The sequence below is a fragment of the Cervus elaphus genome, chromosome 33, assembly GCF_910594005.1.
Source record: "Cervus elaphus chromosome 33, mCerEla1.1, whole genome shotgun sequence".
In the NCBI taxonomy this organism is placed as follows: Eukaryota; Metazoa; Chordata; class Mammalia; order Artiodactyla; family Cervidae; genus Cervus; species Cervus elaphus.
The window spans coordinates 10,120,519-10,140,949 of NC_057847.1; the positions used below are offsets into that span (position 1 = coordinate 10,120,519).

General features: G+C 44.9%; 1 protein-coding gene across 5 annotated transcripts in view; it reads left to right on the top strand.

Annotated features, from left to right (window-relative positions):
- The first annotated feature begins 304 nt into the window (after window positions 1-304).
- Window positions 305-20,431, top strand: part of NEMP2 (nuclear envelope integral membrane protein 2) — a 33,675-nt gene continuing 13,548 nt past the window's right edge. For 4 of the 5 annotated variants that reach the window (XR_006339529.1, XR_006339530.1, XR_006339531.1 and 1 more), the window contains exons 1-7: window positions 305-543; window positions 8,746-8,861; window positions 14,233-14,464; window positions 14,601-14,673; window positions 16,038-16,131; window positions 16,948-17,062; window positions 18,626-18,854. Coding sequence is in view for 2 of the 5 variants with exons in the window: in XM_043894790.1 (XP_043750725.1) it covers window positions 438-543; window positions 8,746-8,861; window positions 14,233-14,464; window positions 14,601-14,673; window positions 16,038-16,131; window positions 16,948-17,062; window positions 18,626-18,854 (965 nt within the window). In the remaining 3 variants the exon portion in view is untranslated. Of the gene's footprint in view, window positions 544-792; window positions 816-8,745; window positions 8,862-14,232; window positions 14,465-14,600; window positions 14,674-16,037; window positions 16,132-16,947; window positions 17,063-18,625; window positions 18,855-20,431 lie in introns of those variants that run through there. The other variant, XM_043894791.1, reaches the window with a different exon arrangement.

Consider the following 20,431-nt stretch of genomic DNA (forward strand, 5'->3'; position numbering starts at 1 on the left):
TTTGAGCAAGCTCCAAGAGTTGGTGATGGACCGGGAAGCCTGGCGTGCTGTAGTCCGTGGGGTCACAGAGTCGGACACGACGGAGCGACTGAACTTAACTCAAGGGCCTTAGCCTTCCTGGGACGTCACGCAAGGGTACTCTGAAAACGGAGCCCTAAAACCCCGCAGTCGGGGTCAGGGGAGGTTTCTGCACAATCCACAGACGGTCCCTTCGGGCCCGCACCCTCCAGGGTGAGACGGGGCGGAGCCCGGCGGGGCGGGGGCTGGCGGCGGCCGCACTCTTCCTCCGCCGGGGGAGGCGGGCCCTCCGCCCTTCCCGCCGGCAGGCCGCGCCGCCCCCAGCCCTCCTCCTGCGCCCCGCGCCATTTCCGCTACTCTCGCCCGAGGAGCCCCGTCCCCCTCCTCCCAGGGCCGCGCGCGGCTGACCCTCGAGCGGCATGAGGCTGCGCCCCGAGACGTGCTGGCTGCTGCTCTGGCTGCCGCCTCTGGCCGCGCAGCCCGCGGGCGCCGAGCGCTGGGAAGAGGAGGCGGCAGCCGTCTCAGGTAACCGCGGGCACGGGCTGCGGGCGCGCGCACGCCGCCTCGCTCTCCGGCCTCCCGTCGCCCTTCCCCGTCCGTCCCCGCCCGCCCAGCACCCCGGCCCGGCTTCCGGCGGCGAGCCAGGCTCCCCGGCGGCGGCGTCTCCCTCCTGGGTTAAGGCTCCCTCCGCGAGCGCGGCCTCCCTGACCGCCTGCTTGGGCTTCCCTGGACTCTGCCGGGGACTGGATTTCAGGCTTAGAGGCAGCTGCAAAGGTCATTCTGGCTCAGTTCCCACGGTTTTTTTTTTTTTTTTTCCATTTATTTTTATTAGTTGGAGGCTAATTGCCCACGGTTTACAGAAGCGAGCAAAGCCCAGAGAAGTTTTGATTTGTCCAAGGACCTGAGGACAGGTCATTGTTACAGATGATCCTTGTCTCAAGGCTTTCAACACAGGACATTTGTATATATCAATTTAGGTCGAAAAATCTTTCTCCGTCTAGCTGCAACTTTGGACTCAAGATTAGGGATGGTAAAAGCTTAGCTTTAGAACTACACTGAAATTCTGCTGCCCTGACTAGTTCTTTGATCTTGAGTCAGTCAAGCCACTACTGGTCACGTGTAAAAAAACACGGATAATAATATTTCACAGGATTGTTGGGATATGTAACGTGTGCACGATGCCTGGTACAGAGAAAACAGGAAATGGTAGCTGCTGCTGGTGGTGGTGTGGGCTATCTATGGAGTGCTCTCAAGATCCTGACTCTGGGCAGGGCAAGAGTTCTAACTTCAGTTCTGCTATGAGCTTAACATTTCTATTTCATTAATTTCCCCCATTAAATCCTTTAAAAGATCTCCAGGACTCACTGTCCACTAATTTCTCTTCCTCTTTGCCCACCTTCGGTTGCAAGGGAGGCAGCCAGGTTTGGGCTTATAGGTGGGGAAAGCTGCCCCCCTCTGGTAAAATCCGGATTGTGTATGAATGAAGGCAATTACCAGATTTTCAGCTGGAGTTGCCAACTCCTGGTAATCTCACAGTGAAGTACTTGGGGGTCTATTCTAGATCCGCTTTCATTGAATAGAAGTTTGTCAAGTGTTTACTTTGTATTGGGCAGTGTTAAAAGTGCTTTGATTGCATTATCTTATTTAATACCCATAGTGGCCCTATAGGGTAGGAACCATTTATATACCCATTTTACAGAAGAGGGCTTGGTAGTAAGAGAGGTAACCAGTATATACTGATAAAAAAAATAAAGCACAGATCTGTCTAAGAAAGAGTTTCGGAGCATGGCAGCAGCCAGAACATTGTAAGTAGCCTGGACCAGCATCCAGAACTTTGATTTCTTCTTGGGTCATTACATTCAGCCACTCACTTGTAGAATTACCTTGGTCCAGGCAGATAATCTTTAAGGGCTATAGTTTTCTCATCAGTAAAACAAAAATCTTCTATTGCTGAATGTTCTCCAATATTTTCCTTACCTTTTTCTCTTTATAAGGAAATCTTTTTTTTTCCATTAATTTTTTTTTTTTTTTTTTGGCTTTGCTGGATCTTTGTCACTGCTCAGGCTTTTCTCTAGGTGTGATGAGCAGATGCTGCTCTTCGTTGAGGTGTGCAGACTTCTCATTGTGAAGGCTTTTCTTGTTGTGGAGCATGGGCTCTAGGATAGGTAGGCTTCTTTAGTTGTGGCCCGTGGGCACTAGAATGCAGGCTCAGTAGTTGTGGCTCACAGGCTTAGTTACTCTGAGGCATGTGGAATCTTCCTGGACCAGGGATTGAACCCACATCTCCTCATTGACAGGCAGACTCTCATACACTGCGTGCGCTACCTTTTCTTTACTTTCATTTGCCTCAATGAACCCATTATTTTTTAGGTTTTTACTGTTACCACTTTTAGTGTTGACACTGTCAACTTTATTTTGCTAATCAGATCATCTGTAAATGCTTTTGATCTAAGATGTACAGGATGCCCATTGAGCTGATAAAATTCTAGCCCATAGCTAAGAAAAATGGCAACTTCTATATCGTTACGGTAACACTTGCTGTTTCAGATGGACTTCACAGCTCAAACTGAAGCGTCCTGGACAGCTCTGGTGTTGGAACCCCCGGACTAGACCGTCTGGGTCTGAGAACCATTGCTGCTCAAACAGTTTTATGAGAAACTTGAAATCAAACCGCTGGTACTTTGTTATAAAAAATAGGGCCCAGCTATAATGTGAGATGCTTGGATTAGATGATACTTCCTGTTCTAGAAATCTGTCTTCAAAACACATACCCTTCCATGGAATGGAGAACATCCAGAGTGAGGCCAGAACAGATTCTGGCTCCCCATTTAGAGGAAAGTCAGAGGCAATTGATACAGGAGGGGCAGATAGTTGTCTGCCTGAGAGGAAGAGGACCTTCAAACCAAAAGTCACCAGGAGTTTGGAACCAGCAGGCAAGGTCCTTAGATGAAGTTCAGACCACTGCAATGAATTTCCAGGATTGAACCATAGTGATAGGCCATTTGAAACCACAGCTTTCAATTCATCCCTGGGGAAGAAAATCAATACTTGCAGTTAAAATCAGAACAGAATGTGCATTCGCATGTGATAGTTTCAGTTTCATTCTCTGTGCACCTTCTTGGAGAAATGAAAATCAAGATTCATATTCAAGCCAGGTTAGAAAAACAACAAGTATGGTTAATAGAGAAGTTCCTTTGTAACTTTGATACTACCTGCTATTTAGTTTGAATTTGAGCTTACAAAACAATACCCCCAAAAATCCTTCCACCCTGTGAACTCTCAGGAGTTCAAGTTTATTGCTTTTTAACTCTTCTCCCTCCCTTTCCTTACCCCAAAAGAAAAGCAGTCATATAGGCCAGATGGGGAAAGTGGCAGCCTGATTTAATAAGTGATTTTATTATTCTATTATAATTTCATCTGAAGATATTTTTTTCCCATAAGGGCATGTAAGGTTAAATTTTCAGAAGGAACATTGCTGAAATATTTTTACGTTGGAGATTGTTTAAAGTCTGCAAAGACCTGAACAGTGTTTGTGCTTTTTATTTTTAGCATATTCCATAAGTAGGTTTAAGTACTACCTGCCCTTTTTTGAAGTTTTGACTGAATATTTTTACCTTAAAAGAAAAGGTAAGTTTAGTTTACAACTAAGCTCTTTAATTATATCCTTATACCTTTAGGAAAACTAATAAATGACAGATGTAGTACGAAAGAGTAATTTTAAATTTATTGGTTGAAGCAAATGATGTGAAGCGGTCTCTTATATTTGATGTGGTCCTAACGTTAGATTAAATATTTCCAAATTGAGTGGTATTTTAAGTGAACTAAGGGATATCAGTGGTAAAGGGAACCCTGACTCTAGCCGTTTGGTAATGTAAAGGACTGAGCTCCGTCACAGCGGTTTGGGCACGACTAGCCTGAAACCCACTGTTCTCTGGAAGTCGGGGCTGTCGGAAGGTTCAGGAGAGCCTGCTGGGGGCTGCAGGTGTTTCAGGAGGGCCATGCTCGGTGCTGGCCTTGCTGGGTCGTCACAGTCAGGATGGCACTCGGGGTCGGTCTTGCAGATGCTCCCAAGTGCTTGGGAACTGAGGCAGGGCTGGGCCGGCCCACACTTGCAGACCATTCTCCTGACCTGAATTAGGCTTGAGGAAGTTAGTACCCAGGTTATGGGGGTGGGGGACACCCGCTTGGAAGGAGATGTGTTTCAGCTCCGGGGGAAGCAGCAGCTCTTTCTGGGCAGGTGTTACTCTCTTCTGACTCAGTGAATGATTGTTATGACATTTGTATGAATCCCTAGAATAGAATCCTTATGTTTTCTGGATTGCCTTGTAAGGGCATGTTGCTGTTATTGTGATATATTTCCATTTGCCCCGTCTACCACCAGGAAGTTCCCATGTTACCTGAATGAATGGGCAGAGACCGAGGCTGCATGAATCAATGACACCTGCAGACGTGCCCGCAGCCTCATAGCCTTCAGTGTCAGGGCTTGAACAGGTGACAGAGTTCAGCTAATAGTCAAGCTGGCTACAACAGTTTTTGTTTCCCACCCTGAGGCAGAGGTAGAGGAAGTAGAAACTGCCTAATGAAATGTCTCTAGAAGATAACTGAAAGGAGGTGAGGCCTAGGACATGACCTTTATAAATGATCTAAAATGAGAAGACCTGGTTCCCTCTAGGAAGGCAGTAGGCCAGCTATGTTAAGAACCTTAGTTGTCAAAGTTGCTGTCTTACGCTGGTCCACCTAGTCCATGACTTAAGGCTCCTTGGAGTGAATTCCCTTGGAGCGAGGGTTGCGGTTTCTCATGGTTTGAGTTTCTAGTTCCTTAGACAGTTAGGAATTCTTGCGTGGGTTGACTGAGATGCAGTCGCCTCAGGAGACAGGTGGTAACAGAGCAGCCAGAGCACATCACGAAACGCCAGCACCTCGTCTGTGATGTCTCCTCTGCTGTGTGAAGTCAGCGTCAGTCTCACGGCCAAAGCCAGACGTCGCTCTGGAGAATTCCAGGGGAGACACTGTTTGCAGCATGCTCTTAGTAGTGGGTCTGCAGGTGTCAGAAAGCAGGGCAGCCTGCCTCTATCTGTGCTTTCCTTAATCCAGTTGAAGACCAGGTGACATCAGAGCAAGCGCTCGTCCTCCCGCTGGGAGGTCCCTTACACAGAATGCGCTGATGTACCATGTCAAGTCCAATGACAGCAAGCGGATTCCCACCGCTTGCTTCCCGCTGCCCTCCTCTGCCTGGTGAGGAGAAATAAGATGGTTCCCAGCTCGAGAGATATTAAGGGTTGGAGCTCTCATCCTTTAGTTCAAGGCACATGGATGCTGGGGTAGGGAAGAGGCAGTGGAGCCTGCGGGTTCTGTGGGTGGGATGACCATGGTGCAGGCTGGGCAGATGTCCAGCATCAGGTTGCTTCAAGGGGAGCCTGGAGAGCACCTTCTCTTATGGTCAGTACTGGCCAGGCTCTTATGAAGACTGGCCACTATAGGGAAAGAGCAAACTAGCCGAGATGGCGTAGTTAGGCTCTCTTGCCCCGCGTTTTGTAAATGATGATGATGTAACAGCTGAGATCACTTATAGCACTGCTTTATCACAAGGTACCCAGTTAGCCACGGGCTACTTTTGTTCTGTAAGCATATATAAGCTCCACCTGAAAAAGACCTCGTGGCTACGTTGTGGCTGTGTTATGTCTGTGTCCACTGCGTTATGTCGTCTGTGTCTGCTGGGTCAGCCAGAGGAGAGAATACGGCGTGTCTGCAGGTCCTATGGCTCCTCGAGTTTTCTTCCAGCTTCCCTGCTGGTCCCTTGCCTCCCATGGGTTCAGCAAACAGTAGCACAGTGAGATAGAGCGAGACAGCCTTGCCTTCACTAGGTCAACTCTGCATGCCCAAATAACCCACCAGTCCTCTGGAATTACAGCACATGTGTAAAAGACGAATACTTCAATCTTGGGATCCAGTAATGAACATGCTGTGTCCTGAACTTCATGAAGGGAGAGTGTCAACTAAAAAATATGTATGTAATACGAAGAGAAGAAAGCAGAGTAAGAAGGGAGGGATTGGAGTGTGCCGTTTCAGATAGCAGGGTCAGAGAAGGCCTTGCTGAGAAGGGGACGTCTGAGCACACAAACGTTACCTACTGGAAGGAGAAACTCTGCCAAGGTCTGGGGAAAGCAGTGGCAAGCGGAGGAAACCGCATGCAGGAAAGCTTGAGGCAGGGGCAGCTCATTGTCCTGAGGACAGGGTGACCAGTATGGCCGGAGGGAAGGCCAGAGGTGCCTGGGTCCCAGGAAAGGAGAGCAGGTTTTGCTTTGAGAAGTCGTTTGGGGAGGGGGTGGTTGAGCAGGTAAACGATGCGCTGTGATTGATGTTTCTAAAAGGTCCATGTGCTGGTAAGAGGATAGATTGTGGGGCGGGGGGGTGGGGGGGTGTGAATTGAGGTGGTTCTGGAGCCGACCAGCTAGCAGTCCTTTACATTCATCCAGGTGCATGAAGCCACCGTCTGGACGACAGGAGCATTTACTCCTAAAGTCAAGCTATTGCGCTGTACCCAGACTGCATCATCTTGCTCTTAGCTGAAGAGTTACAGGTATCAAATGACTTAGGAGACAGTCTTAGGACCAAAATGGAAAAAAAACCTCAGTGGAAGGTAGTGTTTGCTTGTGAAGCCCAGACTCCAGCATTTCCCCTGCCCACAAACAAGCCCACTAGCAGTTCCCATACTCGTGTGAACTGACTCAACCTGTGAAGCAGTGGAACTCTCTGAGAGAGAGCAAGGACCCTGGGAGGACCACCGCAAAGGCCTTACAGTGGGCACACGTGTGGTTTGAGGAGGAACTCTGAGGAAAGAGCAGGCCGGGGTTCACATTCTCATGATGGTCTGGGCTGCTGGGGACTCCAGATCACTCTTCACCTGCCTCTCCCCCGCCTCCGAGTGTGCTCCCTCCGCAGTGACAGGCAGGGATCCCCTCTTTTATTGGAGACTCCCAGCATAAAGATCTCCACTCTAACTGACTGATTCCACGCTGTTCCTTCCTGGTCATTACTGGTTACCCAGTCCTTCCCCAGCTTTGGTGTAGCAGGTGGTTCTGGCTTCATTTCAGATTTTCCTGGAGAAACAGCTGATCACACTCTCCTTAGAGGAGTCAGGGGTTGGCCTGTGGTTTCTCTATGTGCCCTGTTGATGTTCCATATTTGACAGATGCAGTGGTGGTACCCTGTTCTGGGTCCAGGACTGGCTTTTGATTTTCATCTCCCTTTATTTAAATTCAATAGCAGCAGCTGCAGAGTAGAATGAACCCCATTACTTTTTAATTTGGTTGTGCAATTTACTACAGTCATTTACCATCTGTAACACAGCACTCGACTTCTCTCTGTTTTACTGTGTTTTGCTGTATTATATATTTACATACTATATATTATATATTGCCTAGAACACACACATATGTATGTACTGCATCTGTTTTGAGCCAGACTTCTCCTGTGCTCCAGACCTGTCATCTTTACCTAGTCCCATCAACCAAGACTCAGCACATCTAGAACTGAACTCATGCCCTTTACACTGGACAAACTTGCTTCTTCTCTGGTATTCCTTATGTGGATAAGGGGCCTCACCATCCCCCCGCTCACCAGAACCATCAGGTTACCTCTGAATCTCTTAAGTCTATCTGATTCCACTTCCTAGGTGTTCTTTGATCTGCTCTTTCTCCCTCCGACTTAGTTCATTTCTTATTCAGATTGCTTCGGGAGCCTCCACAGATCTGCTTGCCATGTTCTTCCCCTCTGACGTTTCACATGGCTTCCAGAATGCTCTTTCCAAGACCTGACTGTGTTCTCTGTTCCCACAGATGCGTTCTCTGCCCTTGTCTCCCCTGCTCAGTGCCAGGAAGCTGGCCTCTGGGCTTCTTTGCCCTCTGGCTCCCACGGGGTCTGGCCGCTGAGAGAGTGATGGGCGGGAGGTGGTGGGCAGCAGTCCGGGCAGTGTCTGCGTTCCCTTGGATTGCTGTCCTCGCAGTTCTCACACCTCCAGTGACAGCCTTTGCCATCTCAGGCCTAGGAATGTTGAAGGCTTTCTGCCGTTGTTGGTGCCTGGGAACTTCGTGTTCCTTGTTGCTGATGCCGTAACCCTGTCCACGTCTTCACTGAACTCTTCTCAGTTAAACCCTCTGGCGTGTCAGCAGTTTCCTGCTGAAGCTTTGTTTACCTAAAATCCCTCAGTGCTCCGCTTTCAGCCAGAAGTCCCTGTGGCTCACTGTAGTGATAACTGCTGCTTAGCTCTCTATCTGCTGGTGTTAAAATGTCCTCATGGATTCCCTGCATTCCATCCTCGTGAATGGCTAGACCACTTCCATCATTTCCTTCATCTCTGTGGATCTGTGCACACTTGTCATCCCCACCCCCTGACTTCTAGGTCACTGCGTCCAACTGTGATCAGTGGTCCACTCACATTTCCTGCTCTCTGGGAAGCCTCTTGAGTCCTTGTCCTCTCTTTCAAGACTGAAGACGTGCCTGTTCTCTTTGCTATTACAGTCCTTCCATCTGTCATGTGACTACTGATAATGGACTGTAATATTTTTGTCTCCCGCTAGGCTGGAAAGACTGAAGGACTATAATTACTGCATAGAAGAATTTAATGCTCATGAACTATAAAAGCAGCCATCATTAACCCTGTGAATAAAAAAGAAGATTTGGGGCAATTATATATTTAGGAAATATATTCTCTTTTCCATCTCTCAGTTTCTAGGTGTAAAGCTTTGAAGGAGATGGATTTAGTTAAAGCTTCTCTGTCAGACTGTTACTGCTACAATCAAAATTCCCAAGTGAAATGGAAGTATATATGGTCAACTGTGCAGGTAAGAGCCTACTTTCAAATTATGTCTTAGGAACAGAGAGTTTAAAGGTACTATTTCAAGAGTAGAAATAGACATAGAGTTTTTGTGTGACATAGAGCTATTACCAATAGGAAAGCGGCCTGGAGAATCACACGGTAGTTCAAGCAGAGGGATGTGGTAGAAACATAAACTCTCCGTACTCTTCATCAGCCCTTCTCCATCTGCTCCAAGTAAATATACTATATGATGCAGTGTGCTTGCTGTTTAGACATGGCTCAGGACAACATCCTCTCACATACTTTCCAAAATAATTGCTATCTCAAACCTTTCTATATATATATATTATAGAAATTCTGAACTTACCTCTGATCTCACATATGGTCAAGATAGTCATCCTGGAATGCCAAGTCAAGTGGGCCTTAGGAAGCATCACTACAAACAAAGCTAGTGGAGGTGATGGAATTCCAGTTGAGCTATTTCAAATCCTAAAAGATGATGCTGTGAAAGTGCTACACTCAATATGTCAGCAAATTTGGAAAACTCAACAGTGGCCACAGGACTGGAAAAGGTCAGTTTTCATTCTAATCCCAAAGAAAGGCAATGCCAAAGAATGCTCAGACTACTGCACAATTGCACTCATCTCACATGCTAGTAAAGTAATGCTCAAAGTTCTCCAACCCAGGTTTCAATAGTATGTGAACCGTGAACTTCCGGATGTTCAAGCTGGATTTAGAAAAGGCAGAGAACCAGAGATCAAATTGCCAACATCTGTTGGATCATAAAAAAGCCAAGAGAGTTCCAGAAAAACATCTACTTCTGCTTTATTGACTACGCCAAAGCCTTTGTGTGGATCACAACAAACTGTGGAAAAATCGTCAAAGATGGGAATACCAGACCACCTAACCTGCCTCTTGAGAAATCTGTATGCAGATCAAGAAGCAACATTTAGAACTGGACATGGAAAAACAGACTGGTTCCAAATAGGAAAAGGAGTATGTCAAGACTGTATATTGTCACCCTGCTTATTTAACTTTTATGCAGAGTACATCATGAGAAACACTGGGCTGGAAGAAGCACAAGCTGGAATCAAGATTGCCAGGAGAAATATCAATAACTCAGATATGCGGATGAAATCACCCTTATGGCAGAAAGTGAAGAGGAACTAAAAAGCCTCTTGATGAAAGTGAAAGAGGAGAGTGAAAAAGTTGGCTTAAAATTCAGCATTCAGAAAACTAAGATCATGGCATCTGGTCCCATCAGTTCATGGCAAATAGGTGGGGAAACAGTGGCTGATATTTTTTTGAGCTCCAAACTCACTGCAGATGGTGACTGTAGCCATGAAATTAAAAGACACTTGCTCCTTGGAAGAAAAGTTATGACCAACCTAGATAGCATATCAAAAAGCAGAGACATTACTTTGCCAACAAATCTCCATCTAGTCAAAGCTATGATTTTTCCAGTGGTCATGGATGGATGTGAGAGTTGGACTATAAAGAAAGCTGAGCACCGAAGAATTGGTGCTTTTGAACTGTGGTGTTGGAGAAGACTCTTGAGAGTCCCTTGGACTGCAAGGAGATCCAACCAGTCCATCCTAAAGGAAATCAGTCCTGAATGTTCATCGGAAGGACTGATACTGAAGCTGAAACTCCAATTCCTGATGCAAAGAATTGACTCATTTGAGAAGACCCTGATGCTGGGAATGATTGAAGGCGGGAGGAGAGGGAACGATAGAGGCTGAGATGGTTGGATGGCATCACTGACTCAGTGGACATGAATTTGAGTAAACTCTGGGAGTTGGTAATGGCCAGGGAGGCCTGGCATGCTGCAGTCCATGGGGTCGCAAAGGGTTGGATGCAACTGAACTAAACTGAAGTGCCAGGAATTATTCTAAGCTCTCAGGATCCATAAGTGAACAAAATGGATCTCTGTTCCTGTGATGTTAACACTCTCAGGAATGTGGGGGTAGCTGGGGTGGTAGGGCAGGGTTAGCCATGTGTGTAAAAGAGGAGAAAATTATAAAACTGGTAAGTGCTATGAAAAAAGAAAATGTAGAGTAAGATAAGTAGAATGACAGAAGCAGGAGCAAGTTGCAGTATTGAAAAGAGAGGTTGGGGGAGTGAGTTCTCATCAGAAAGGTGACATTCGAGTGCGCTTTCAGTGATGTGAGTCACCCAGCAGGAAATCTGAGGAAAGTGTTCTCAGCTGGGGCAGAGCTGGGACATCATCTGCGTTGGTGGGCACATGAACTGCTTTGTACCGTTCCTGATAACTTAACACCACTTTGATCACTTGCTTAAGGTGGTGTCTATCGGTTTGCAGTTTTACTACTACAAAATGACTATTTTCACCTCTGTGATGAATGAATATTTTGAGGGGATAATTTGAGACTAGGTATATATTCTGTTGCTCGTCAAACTTTCACCCTCTAGTTTTATTATCCATTGATGATGCTTGCCTAAATCAGTTATCATCAGTGTTTATCAAATGGTGCTTTTCTAATTCCATTATTCCTTCGACAGCCATTGGCATTCTTCTGTAAGGAAGAATTTACTTCTCCAATTTATTTAGAGCCATATAGTCTCATGGATTGCCAGTTCATTCACTGGACTACAGTTCATTACTTCTGTTGTTTATTTTCATATTCATCTTGTCCTGGATTTGGCCAGTAAGAGCCCCTTCAAACTAGCTCCTATGACTTTTACCTTGTGTTTATCATTATTTGAGCAGTTCTTTACCTTCTGGCAAATAAGATGTTCCCAGGCTTACCCTGTGATTTCTTAGACCCAGCTCTGGAGTCATACATTTTCTGAGGAGCCTAAGTGTTAGGTATTACTACTGGGTATCATTGTCAAATGTGTGTGTACACACACATACACATCTGTACTCCTGTACACATAACTCATCCTTCCGTCCTTCCTTCCCCATGCATTCTTACCTCTCCAGTACCACTGGATTCATTCTAGTCTTTGTCCTTTCCATCTCTGTAGCTCTCTTCTCGGATTGTGAGAAACATGGTTCCCATTATCCTCAATATATTGATTTATTTTCCTATTCCTAGAGTAATTTCAGGGTTGCTAAGCCATACTGTTGTGAAAAGAACTAGTAACAAGAACTCAGCATTTGTTTACAAGGTTTTATCCTCATAGTTTGCACCATCTAAATACTAATGGGGTTACAAATCTAAATACTGTGCTCAGAAGTTACTTGGGTTCATGCATTCCCACCCATCTCCCTTAAATCTGGTTATGTTATTCATTTGGGATACATTTGTTCTTATTTGTTACCATTTCAGAGTTTTTCCTCATCCTAGTGGATTTTATTGTCATTTTTTTTTTAGCTTGTACAATGTTAAAGTCAAAAGGGTACAATATTAAAGGCCCAGAAGTCAAACCTACACAAAGATGTTCTCAGAGAAGTGTCCCTCCATCTCATCCCTCTAACCCTTTCCTACTCGATACATGTGGGGAATCAGTTTTCTTCTCTTTCCTGTGTTTCTTTTTGCAAAAGAAGCAGTGAGGCATATTTATAGATCATGCTTAAAGCCGTGAGTCTAAGCAGTGAGTTTAGATGGAGAAAAGGAAAGGACCAATGACCGAGACTGGGCCAGTTTGCTATTAGGAGATCAGGGGAATGCAGCAGAGGAGAGAGAGAAGGACGAGCAGAGTGGGGAGGTACCCCGGGAGCCCCAGGAAGCGCGCCAGGGACAGGGGGTGAGGGCCCAGGCGTGCCGGACTCTGTGGACAGATCAGAGGACGACAGGGAATGCGCTGACCATTCGGTTTAGCAACATGGAGGTCGCTGGTGACCTTGTCAGGGGCAGCCTGTTGGGAACGAAAGGCTGATTGAAGTGGCTAAAGACAGAAAGAGGGGAGAGGAACTGGAGAATGCAGAAGAATTTTATTGCAGTGGGAAGCGGGGAAAAGGGGTGATGGCTGGAGGGTGAAGGGAAGTCAATAGAAGGTTTTCATGTGTGTTTTTTTTTTTAAATGAGGAAAATACTGGCGTGTCTGTAAGCTGACGGGAATGGTCTAGTAAAGTGGGAGGAGGTTCTGGTGGGAGGTCCTTGAGCAGCCGAGTGGGTCGGATCCAGGGCACAGGTTGGGAGTTTATCTTTAGAATGGAGCATGTCAGTCTCCTTGTGGTGGGAATTTCCTCCGAAATGCACAAGCCGGAAGCAGCATGTGCCTGCAGTGCTGACAGGTGGGGAGATATGGGGATAGGAACCCGTCGGGTTCTCTTCCATCTCTTCCGTTCTCTGTGAAGTTGGAAGGATCCTCAGCCAGGAGTGAGGAGGGGAGGAGTTATTGGGGTATTGAGGGCAGAGACGCTGTGAGGTTGGGGTTGAAGAGAAGGGACGAGTGGCCGGACAGGAATGTGTGGTGTGAGGGCAGGCAGCCCTCTCTGGCCCCACTTCAGGTTCCCAGACACGGTGGGAAGAAGCTCTGCTGATTTTTCCAGCACAATGGTGCAAATGCAAAAGTGGGAACGGTGGAGGGTTGAATTTTGGGAGTGAGTTTGACAGAGCAGGAGGGGTACAGACAAGGATACATGTGAGGGATTGTTTCATGGTGACTGATCATGGAACTCAGCTGGAAAAGAAGGGGCTGAAGCCAGGATATTGGAAGGACAGGATGTGTATATTGTGTAAATTTAATCCCAGAGACATATAACAGGAAGTAGTATTTGGAGAGCGACGGTGAGCCAGGAGCTGAAGTCCCAAGAGGTTTGGGGTGGAGGTAGATTGTGGGTGATACCACCTGATGCCTGAGATTCAGGGCTGGTGCTCTCACTCCCCTTTTCAGGCGCGACCTCTCCTTGGACACAGAAGAAAGAGGGATAAAGGCAGCAGCAGAGTGTCGTTTAATGGTCCCTGGGCTGTTGGCCTCTGCTTGGCATTATGAATGGCGCTTTGCTGAGAGAGTTGAGTAGGACCTGGGGTTGGGTCCCTCTTCAGAGGACATGGTGACAGAAGCCTGAAGCACATATGCTCAGCTGATCCAGAAGATAGAAATGTTTTTTCTCAATCACAGTGGAAACGGTGGAGAGATAAATCCTCTTCTCATGAGGTTTATAACCCAGTGGTTTGCTGCCCATTATTTCCTCTCATCTGTTTGCATGTGGCCTTTGGTCACAGTAACCTGCTGGAAGAGGGTGTTAAATAAACCACAACTCGGGGAGAAACATCCGCTCTCAGAAGTGTCTGTGCTCCCGTATGTGTTGACTAAACCCAGAAAGCCAGGTCCATCCGTGGGATCAGAACGTGACCAAGTTCTCTGAGTGTTCTTTACTCAGCCAGTTCTGGGCTCGCTCTCTTCCTTTGCTCATGATTTTAAGAAGCTGATAAGAAGTTCTAACTTCTCTGTTTGTGAATTTGTTGATTCTCTTTTCGTAGGTGAAAATCACCAGTTCAGGCCTGCTCAGTGTTGTATATATCACAGAAAAGTATAATTGCCAGTATCCAGAAACCATTCTATCCATCATCAAATGTATGATTCATAACTTTTGGACACCAGAGGAGTCTAATGATATAACCATAATCATCCATCCATATGGAGAGACTGTCTGTTTCTCTGTGAAGCCAGCCAGGAAGACATTTATCTATACAATAAGTGTGAAACAAAACAGTAAGTCTGTTTTTATTACACTTGATTTTCTGGGTTCAGCTTTTCTGGAGTGACATTTCAGTAAGTTGACTGTCTTTCACTAACTGCATTGACACAAAATCTTTGTTGTGTGTCTGTGTTTTTTTTTTTGCTCCAGTTGTGGATTTCAAACTGTTCTTTGTATTTGTGGTGGGCATCCTCCTCTTCTTTTATGCAAAGACCTTGAGTCAGTAAGTATTCATTTTTACTTTCTTAATTTTGTGAGTCAAAAAGAGTAGAAAAACAACAAAAAAAAGAGTAGAACAGGAGGATTGCCTGGTGATCCCATGGTTAGGACTCTGGGCTTTCACTGCCAAGGGCCCGGGTTCAATCCCTGGTCAAGGAACTGAGATGGCATAAGCCACAAGGCATAGCTGGGAAGGAAAAAAAAAAAAGAGTAGGACCCTTTTGACCTTGTGCTAAATATTTCCATACTAGTTCTAGTTCTTGCTTTAGGTTTTGCCAACAACAGGTCTCAAGATAGTTTTGAAAAGGTTTTTAAAACCAGCGAGAGTTATTTGTATAACATGGTATGTTCCGGTTATGCGGTGCTTGCACATGCATTATTTTGTATCATGTATCAGTATATGTTATTTTAACTGATTTGTTTCCCTTAGCAACTATGTGAGCTCTGGATTATTATTCGCATTTTATGGATGAGAAAACCAACATCCATCATTACAAGGCTAGTCTTGCCAGGGCTGAAATTCACACTCAGGTTTTCTGATGCCGTGCCTTTCTCTCTGACATTTGTAACACCTTCTAGATTTGTGACTCTGATACGGAAGTTTGAATTTAACATATTATCCTGATGTTTTGTTTCTTATAACTTCTTTTTTGAAAAATTTCTTTTCAATAATATTTTACTTCTTGACTTGCTATTCTGGACATTGTTTATTTTTGAGCTTTTTGTTAGAGCTTAAGAGTGTGTCTTTAATGTCCTCCATGGTCTTAATAAATTATATGTTGCTTGCATAACCTGAAGAGTAAAGCTTGGACTCAAAGGAGCTGGGCTGCAAGCCTGATTCCTCCCAACTGGCAGATACAGATTTGAGGAAAGTCTTTAACTTTTTGGTGCCTTTTTCCTGCCATGTAAAATTGAGACATGGATAGCTATTGCCCATGGAGTAGGAAATGGCATCCCACTCTAGTATTCTTGCCTGGAAAATCCTCGCAGGCTACAGTCCATGGGGTTGTAAAAGAGTTGGACATGAGTGAGCAATTGAGCACACACGTAGCTCCTATACAGGGCTGTTGTGAATGCATGTAAAGCTCTCGGACACGTGCCTGCCACATGATAGGTGCTCCAGCAATCACTATTGGACCAGATTGTGAACACAGAAGATAACTCAGACGTTCTGTTCTGAGTCAGTGGCAAGCTATTTACCATAAATTTCAAGTAGAGATTTCACTTTTTAAAAGTATAGGACATAATTAAACCTGCCATCTTAGTTTTTCCTCTTAATACTCTTTATGGCTTCTGTCAAATTCAGCATTTCTAATACTGAAAGTGTGACTTGGCATTTACCTGGCTTTTTTCTGGTCGTCTTGACAGAAGCCCTGCTTTCTTCTACTCTTCGGGGACTGTGCTAGGTGTTCTAATGACATTAGTCTTTGTCCTGTTGCTGGTGAAAAAGTTCATTCCTAAGGTAGGTATATCAGGTACAGATGAATTAAAAAATGGAAATCAATGATCTCATAAACATGAAAAATTGATTAAAATTAATTCATGTTTATTATGACAGTTCCTAATTTCTGCATTGTATAAACTGGCTTAAATTGTCTTTTCTTAGAGATTCTATTTTCATTTGTTACAATGTGTAGGTTTCAGTATTAGATTTTGGCCATACTTTTTTGAGACCCTTTTATTTTCTAGATAGTGCATCTTTCTTATGAGTGGTGGGGACTCATCCTATGCTGAATGAAAATTTCTCTTGGCATAGTTGAGGAATGTCATGATGCTGAGCCATCAGGGCCTTGACAAATAACGTTGCAACACCTGGGGATCTCTTCACCATTATTAGTTCCCACAAAGCACCTTCAATAAAAAAATGGCTTACACTTAGTTGAGGATACATATGTATCAGTTCATGATGCTAATGTTGGGTTTACTCTGATGAAAGCTCACAACACCAGCATTATTTTGAGATGAATTTATCCTTTAGAACAATGTTTCTCCAACTGTAATGTACATGCAAGTCACCTGGGGTCCTATTGAAGCACAGCCTCTGACTCAGGAGTCTGCTGTGGGCCTGAGAGGCTTAGTTTCCACCAGATTCCTACTGACATCGAAGCTGATGGTGCGTGGATCATACCTTTAGTGAGACTCGAGAAGAGGGTCTTGTCTTGACTTCAGTGTAGTTTGATATACAGATTTCAAATACAAAGGGTTTTATTTGTTTACTTCTACTTTTATGAGAGTGAATGAACCAAAAACCATGTGATTTATTTTCTTCCACACACAGTATAGCACCTTTTGGGCGCTAATGCTTGGTTGTTGGTTTGCTTCACTTTATGTTGTGGGGCAACTGATGGAAGAGCTGAAGAGACTGTGGTATGAAAGCAGAATATATGTATTAGGTAGGTAAAGATTTAAAAAATACAGTCTGTTATTGGTAAAGTGAAAAATACAGCCAGGGGCCTTCTCTTGACATACGCTCCAGCATTCAGATTTTCATTTTGAACTAAGGAGAAGAATTGTTAAAAATAATATTTTATTCCCATAGTTGGTGGTTTCAGTTCATTAGATATCATTTTAGACTGTTTCTCTTTGACATTCTTCCTAGTTTTCTACTCTGATGATCAAAAGAGCAAAGCAGTATTTGACCTTTTTGACTGCATATGTTTTTAAATTGCAGTTAAGCTCTAACCACCTCTAAATTGTAATGAAAAAATTGCTCTAAAATGTGGCTCTTTATTTCTTTTTCTTAATGTATTTATTACAAAAGGTAAGAAACTATAAATATAAATGACCAATGAAAACTTGACTTTTAGAAACAGAGAGGCTTGTTCTTGTCTTATAAAAGAACAAAAATATCTCAACTTTTTAGAGTGTTTTAATTGGTAAATAACAGAGAATGGGAGAATCCATTTTCTCCTAACCTGTTAGTGCCCAATTTCTCATATAAGTACACCCACCCAAAGCAAAAGCAATCGATTTTTGTTTCATTTGAAGCTTTTATGTTTTTAGTCCATTTTTCTCTTTATATTAAAGTATTTTCAAAGTAAATTATTGCTGTTATGGTGTGTTTCTTTAAGTACTTGACTTAACATTTCTATAAGGCGAGAACATTTTCCTCTATAGTTCAATTACTAAATCTTAAAAAATTAATAGTTACATAAGATTATCTGTTATCTAGGCCATGTTCAAATTTCCTAAACATCCTTGATGTTTGGTTTTATAAGGTAGGATATAGTCCAGAATGACATTTTGCATATGTTGTGTCCCATAAGTCTCGTTTAATCCTTAATAGGTTTGTGGTTTTGGGTTTTTTCCCCCATCTCAGTGATATGCTGGAGAGACCAGGTTAGTTGTCCTACAGAATGTTCCACTTTCTGGATTTCTCTGATTATTCCTTTGTGGTATAATTTAACTTGTTTCTCTCCTACATCTTATATAAGCTGGAAATTAGGCCTTGAGACTTGCTTAGATAGAAATGAAATGCTTGGTGAGCACTTAAGAGGTGACATGCTCTCAACATTGGATCACCACTTGTTCCTCTGTTAGTAGGACAGAAACAGCCCCAGATTGCAAAGGGGACAGCCTGATCCCTTCACTGTAAAATCACACTGTGATTTAGTGATTAGAAAATTAAAAACAGGTTTTGTGGCAGACTGTGACGTACACTAAGGCTTATTCCTGACCAAAGCAGCTGTGATAACATCTGTCCTCTACGACTCTGGGCCAGAAAACAGGTATACTTATATATTATAATAATGTATTATTATACATCCTTAAGTACTGCAGAGTCCACCTAGCAGCTCACAGGGGAGGAATAACTAGCTCTAAATGCATTTTTCAGCTTCATTGGGGAAAGGAAAATGCAGGTGTTCTGATATGTTCTTAGCTCTAAGTCTGCCAGGTTTTTCCCATAACTTTGCAAATTTGGCGTTATGTTATTTTACATCTTTCTGCTCTTACAGGCTACGTCTTGACACTTGGGTGTGTCAGCTTTGCTGTTTGCTACAAGCACGGGCCCCTGGTGGAGGAGAGGAGCGTGGTGCTCCTGGCGTGGCTGCTGCGGCTTCTGTCCCTGCTCCTGGTGTACGCGGGGGTGTCCGCGCCCCAGTTCGCCTACACGGCCGCCCTGCTCCTCATCCTGTCATCCGGGAGTCGGCGCTATCTGCGGAGCACGCTCGCCTGTGTCGGGAGGTGTGTGGCTTCCTTTCTTTCCTCCATAAGTCATAAGCTTGATGTTTTGAGCTCTGGTTTTATTTATTCTTTGGGGGCATTTTTTGGACATGTCCTACTTGATATCACAATTCACTCCACTTCATCTGGAGATTTCAGATTTCCCTCTGAGAAGGGGGTGGCTAGAGAATGTAAGCACCTGATCCAAACTCCATTGCTAGCTGTTGTTAATCTTCCAGAGCCACCAGTTACCAGGTAATGACAGCTCACCCAGAATTCACTAAAATCAGTGACAAAATTTCTTGGGCATGGTGTCACCTAACATTTCTACTTTCATTCTACATCTCCTTTCTTTTGGGGGTATTTGTTGTGCTTACGAGATACAAGGGGACAGAATTGAATAACAAGTTGTTGAAAGTTATAATTTATATAATCAGGACTTTCTTTGTTCTTAGGTTTTAAGATAAGGCTTAAATGTCCTTAAGCCATGGAGTCTGAGCACCTGTTTTTGTGCTAGGTGCACAGTGAAGGAGATGGCCCCTACCCTGGAGGTGTACTTGTTGAGACATAGGCATATTGTTGCTAGAGCAAGTGTTCAAATAGGCCTGCCCAGGAAGTATGCACGCTTAGTCACTCAGTCGTGTTCAACTCTTTGCGATCCCATGGGCTGTAGCCCACCAGGCTCCTCTGTCCATGGGATTCCCCAGGAAAGAGTACTGGAGTGGGTTGCCATTTCTTCTTCCAGGGGATCTTCCTGACCCAGGAATTGAACCCAGGTCTCCTGAACGCAGGCAGATTCTTTACCACTGAGCCATTGGAGAAACCCACCCAGAAAGTGTAGCATGTAGAAAAAGTTCAGGAAAGTTCTTGAAAAGAGACTAATGGGCTGAATCCTAATGAATCAAAATAGCCAGATGAATAAATGTAGGAAAGGCCTTCCTGACAGGGAGAAAGCCCGGTTTGCTACCATCCCAGAGCAGGCGAGCGAGGTGGGTGTCTGCCAGGATGTGGAGGCCTCGCAGGCGGTGCTGGAGAATCTAATCTGATCCTGTACGTGGTGGAGGCGCTGCCCTTTCTGCATTTCCAGCAGTGCACTCTGACTGCTGCCCAGACAGGAGTTAGAAGTCAAATGCTTGGGGCCGCAGAAGGCACTGAGTGAGGAGTCTGAGCAGAGGGAAGGCAGTGGTGAGGACTGTGGAAAGTTCTGCAACATTGCCCCAGTGAAACGGGGTCAGATACCACTCAGCTTGAGCTCATGATTGCCATGTGAGAACATGGGCCTTGCCAGATCTCCTCGTTTTCTAGAAAAGCTGGGAACATGGATGGAATTTGTCAAGTCTTACGATTTTTAAATGTTGGCAACTAACTAATACGAAAATAAAAACACAGTCAACAAGCCAGAATCCAAGCAGAAACCACAGTCACTCATTGGGCGGTGGGATGGGGCCCGTCTGTCTTCGGGTGCAGAGGGTGGAGGTTAAGGGCAGGTTGGGGGGCAGGAGACCAGTCATCAGATGTCACAGTGGCCCAGGCAAGAGGGGAGGAGGGCCTGGAGCAGGGCGGTGAGATCAAGGCTAGAAGAGGGAGTTAGTGAATAT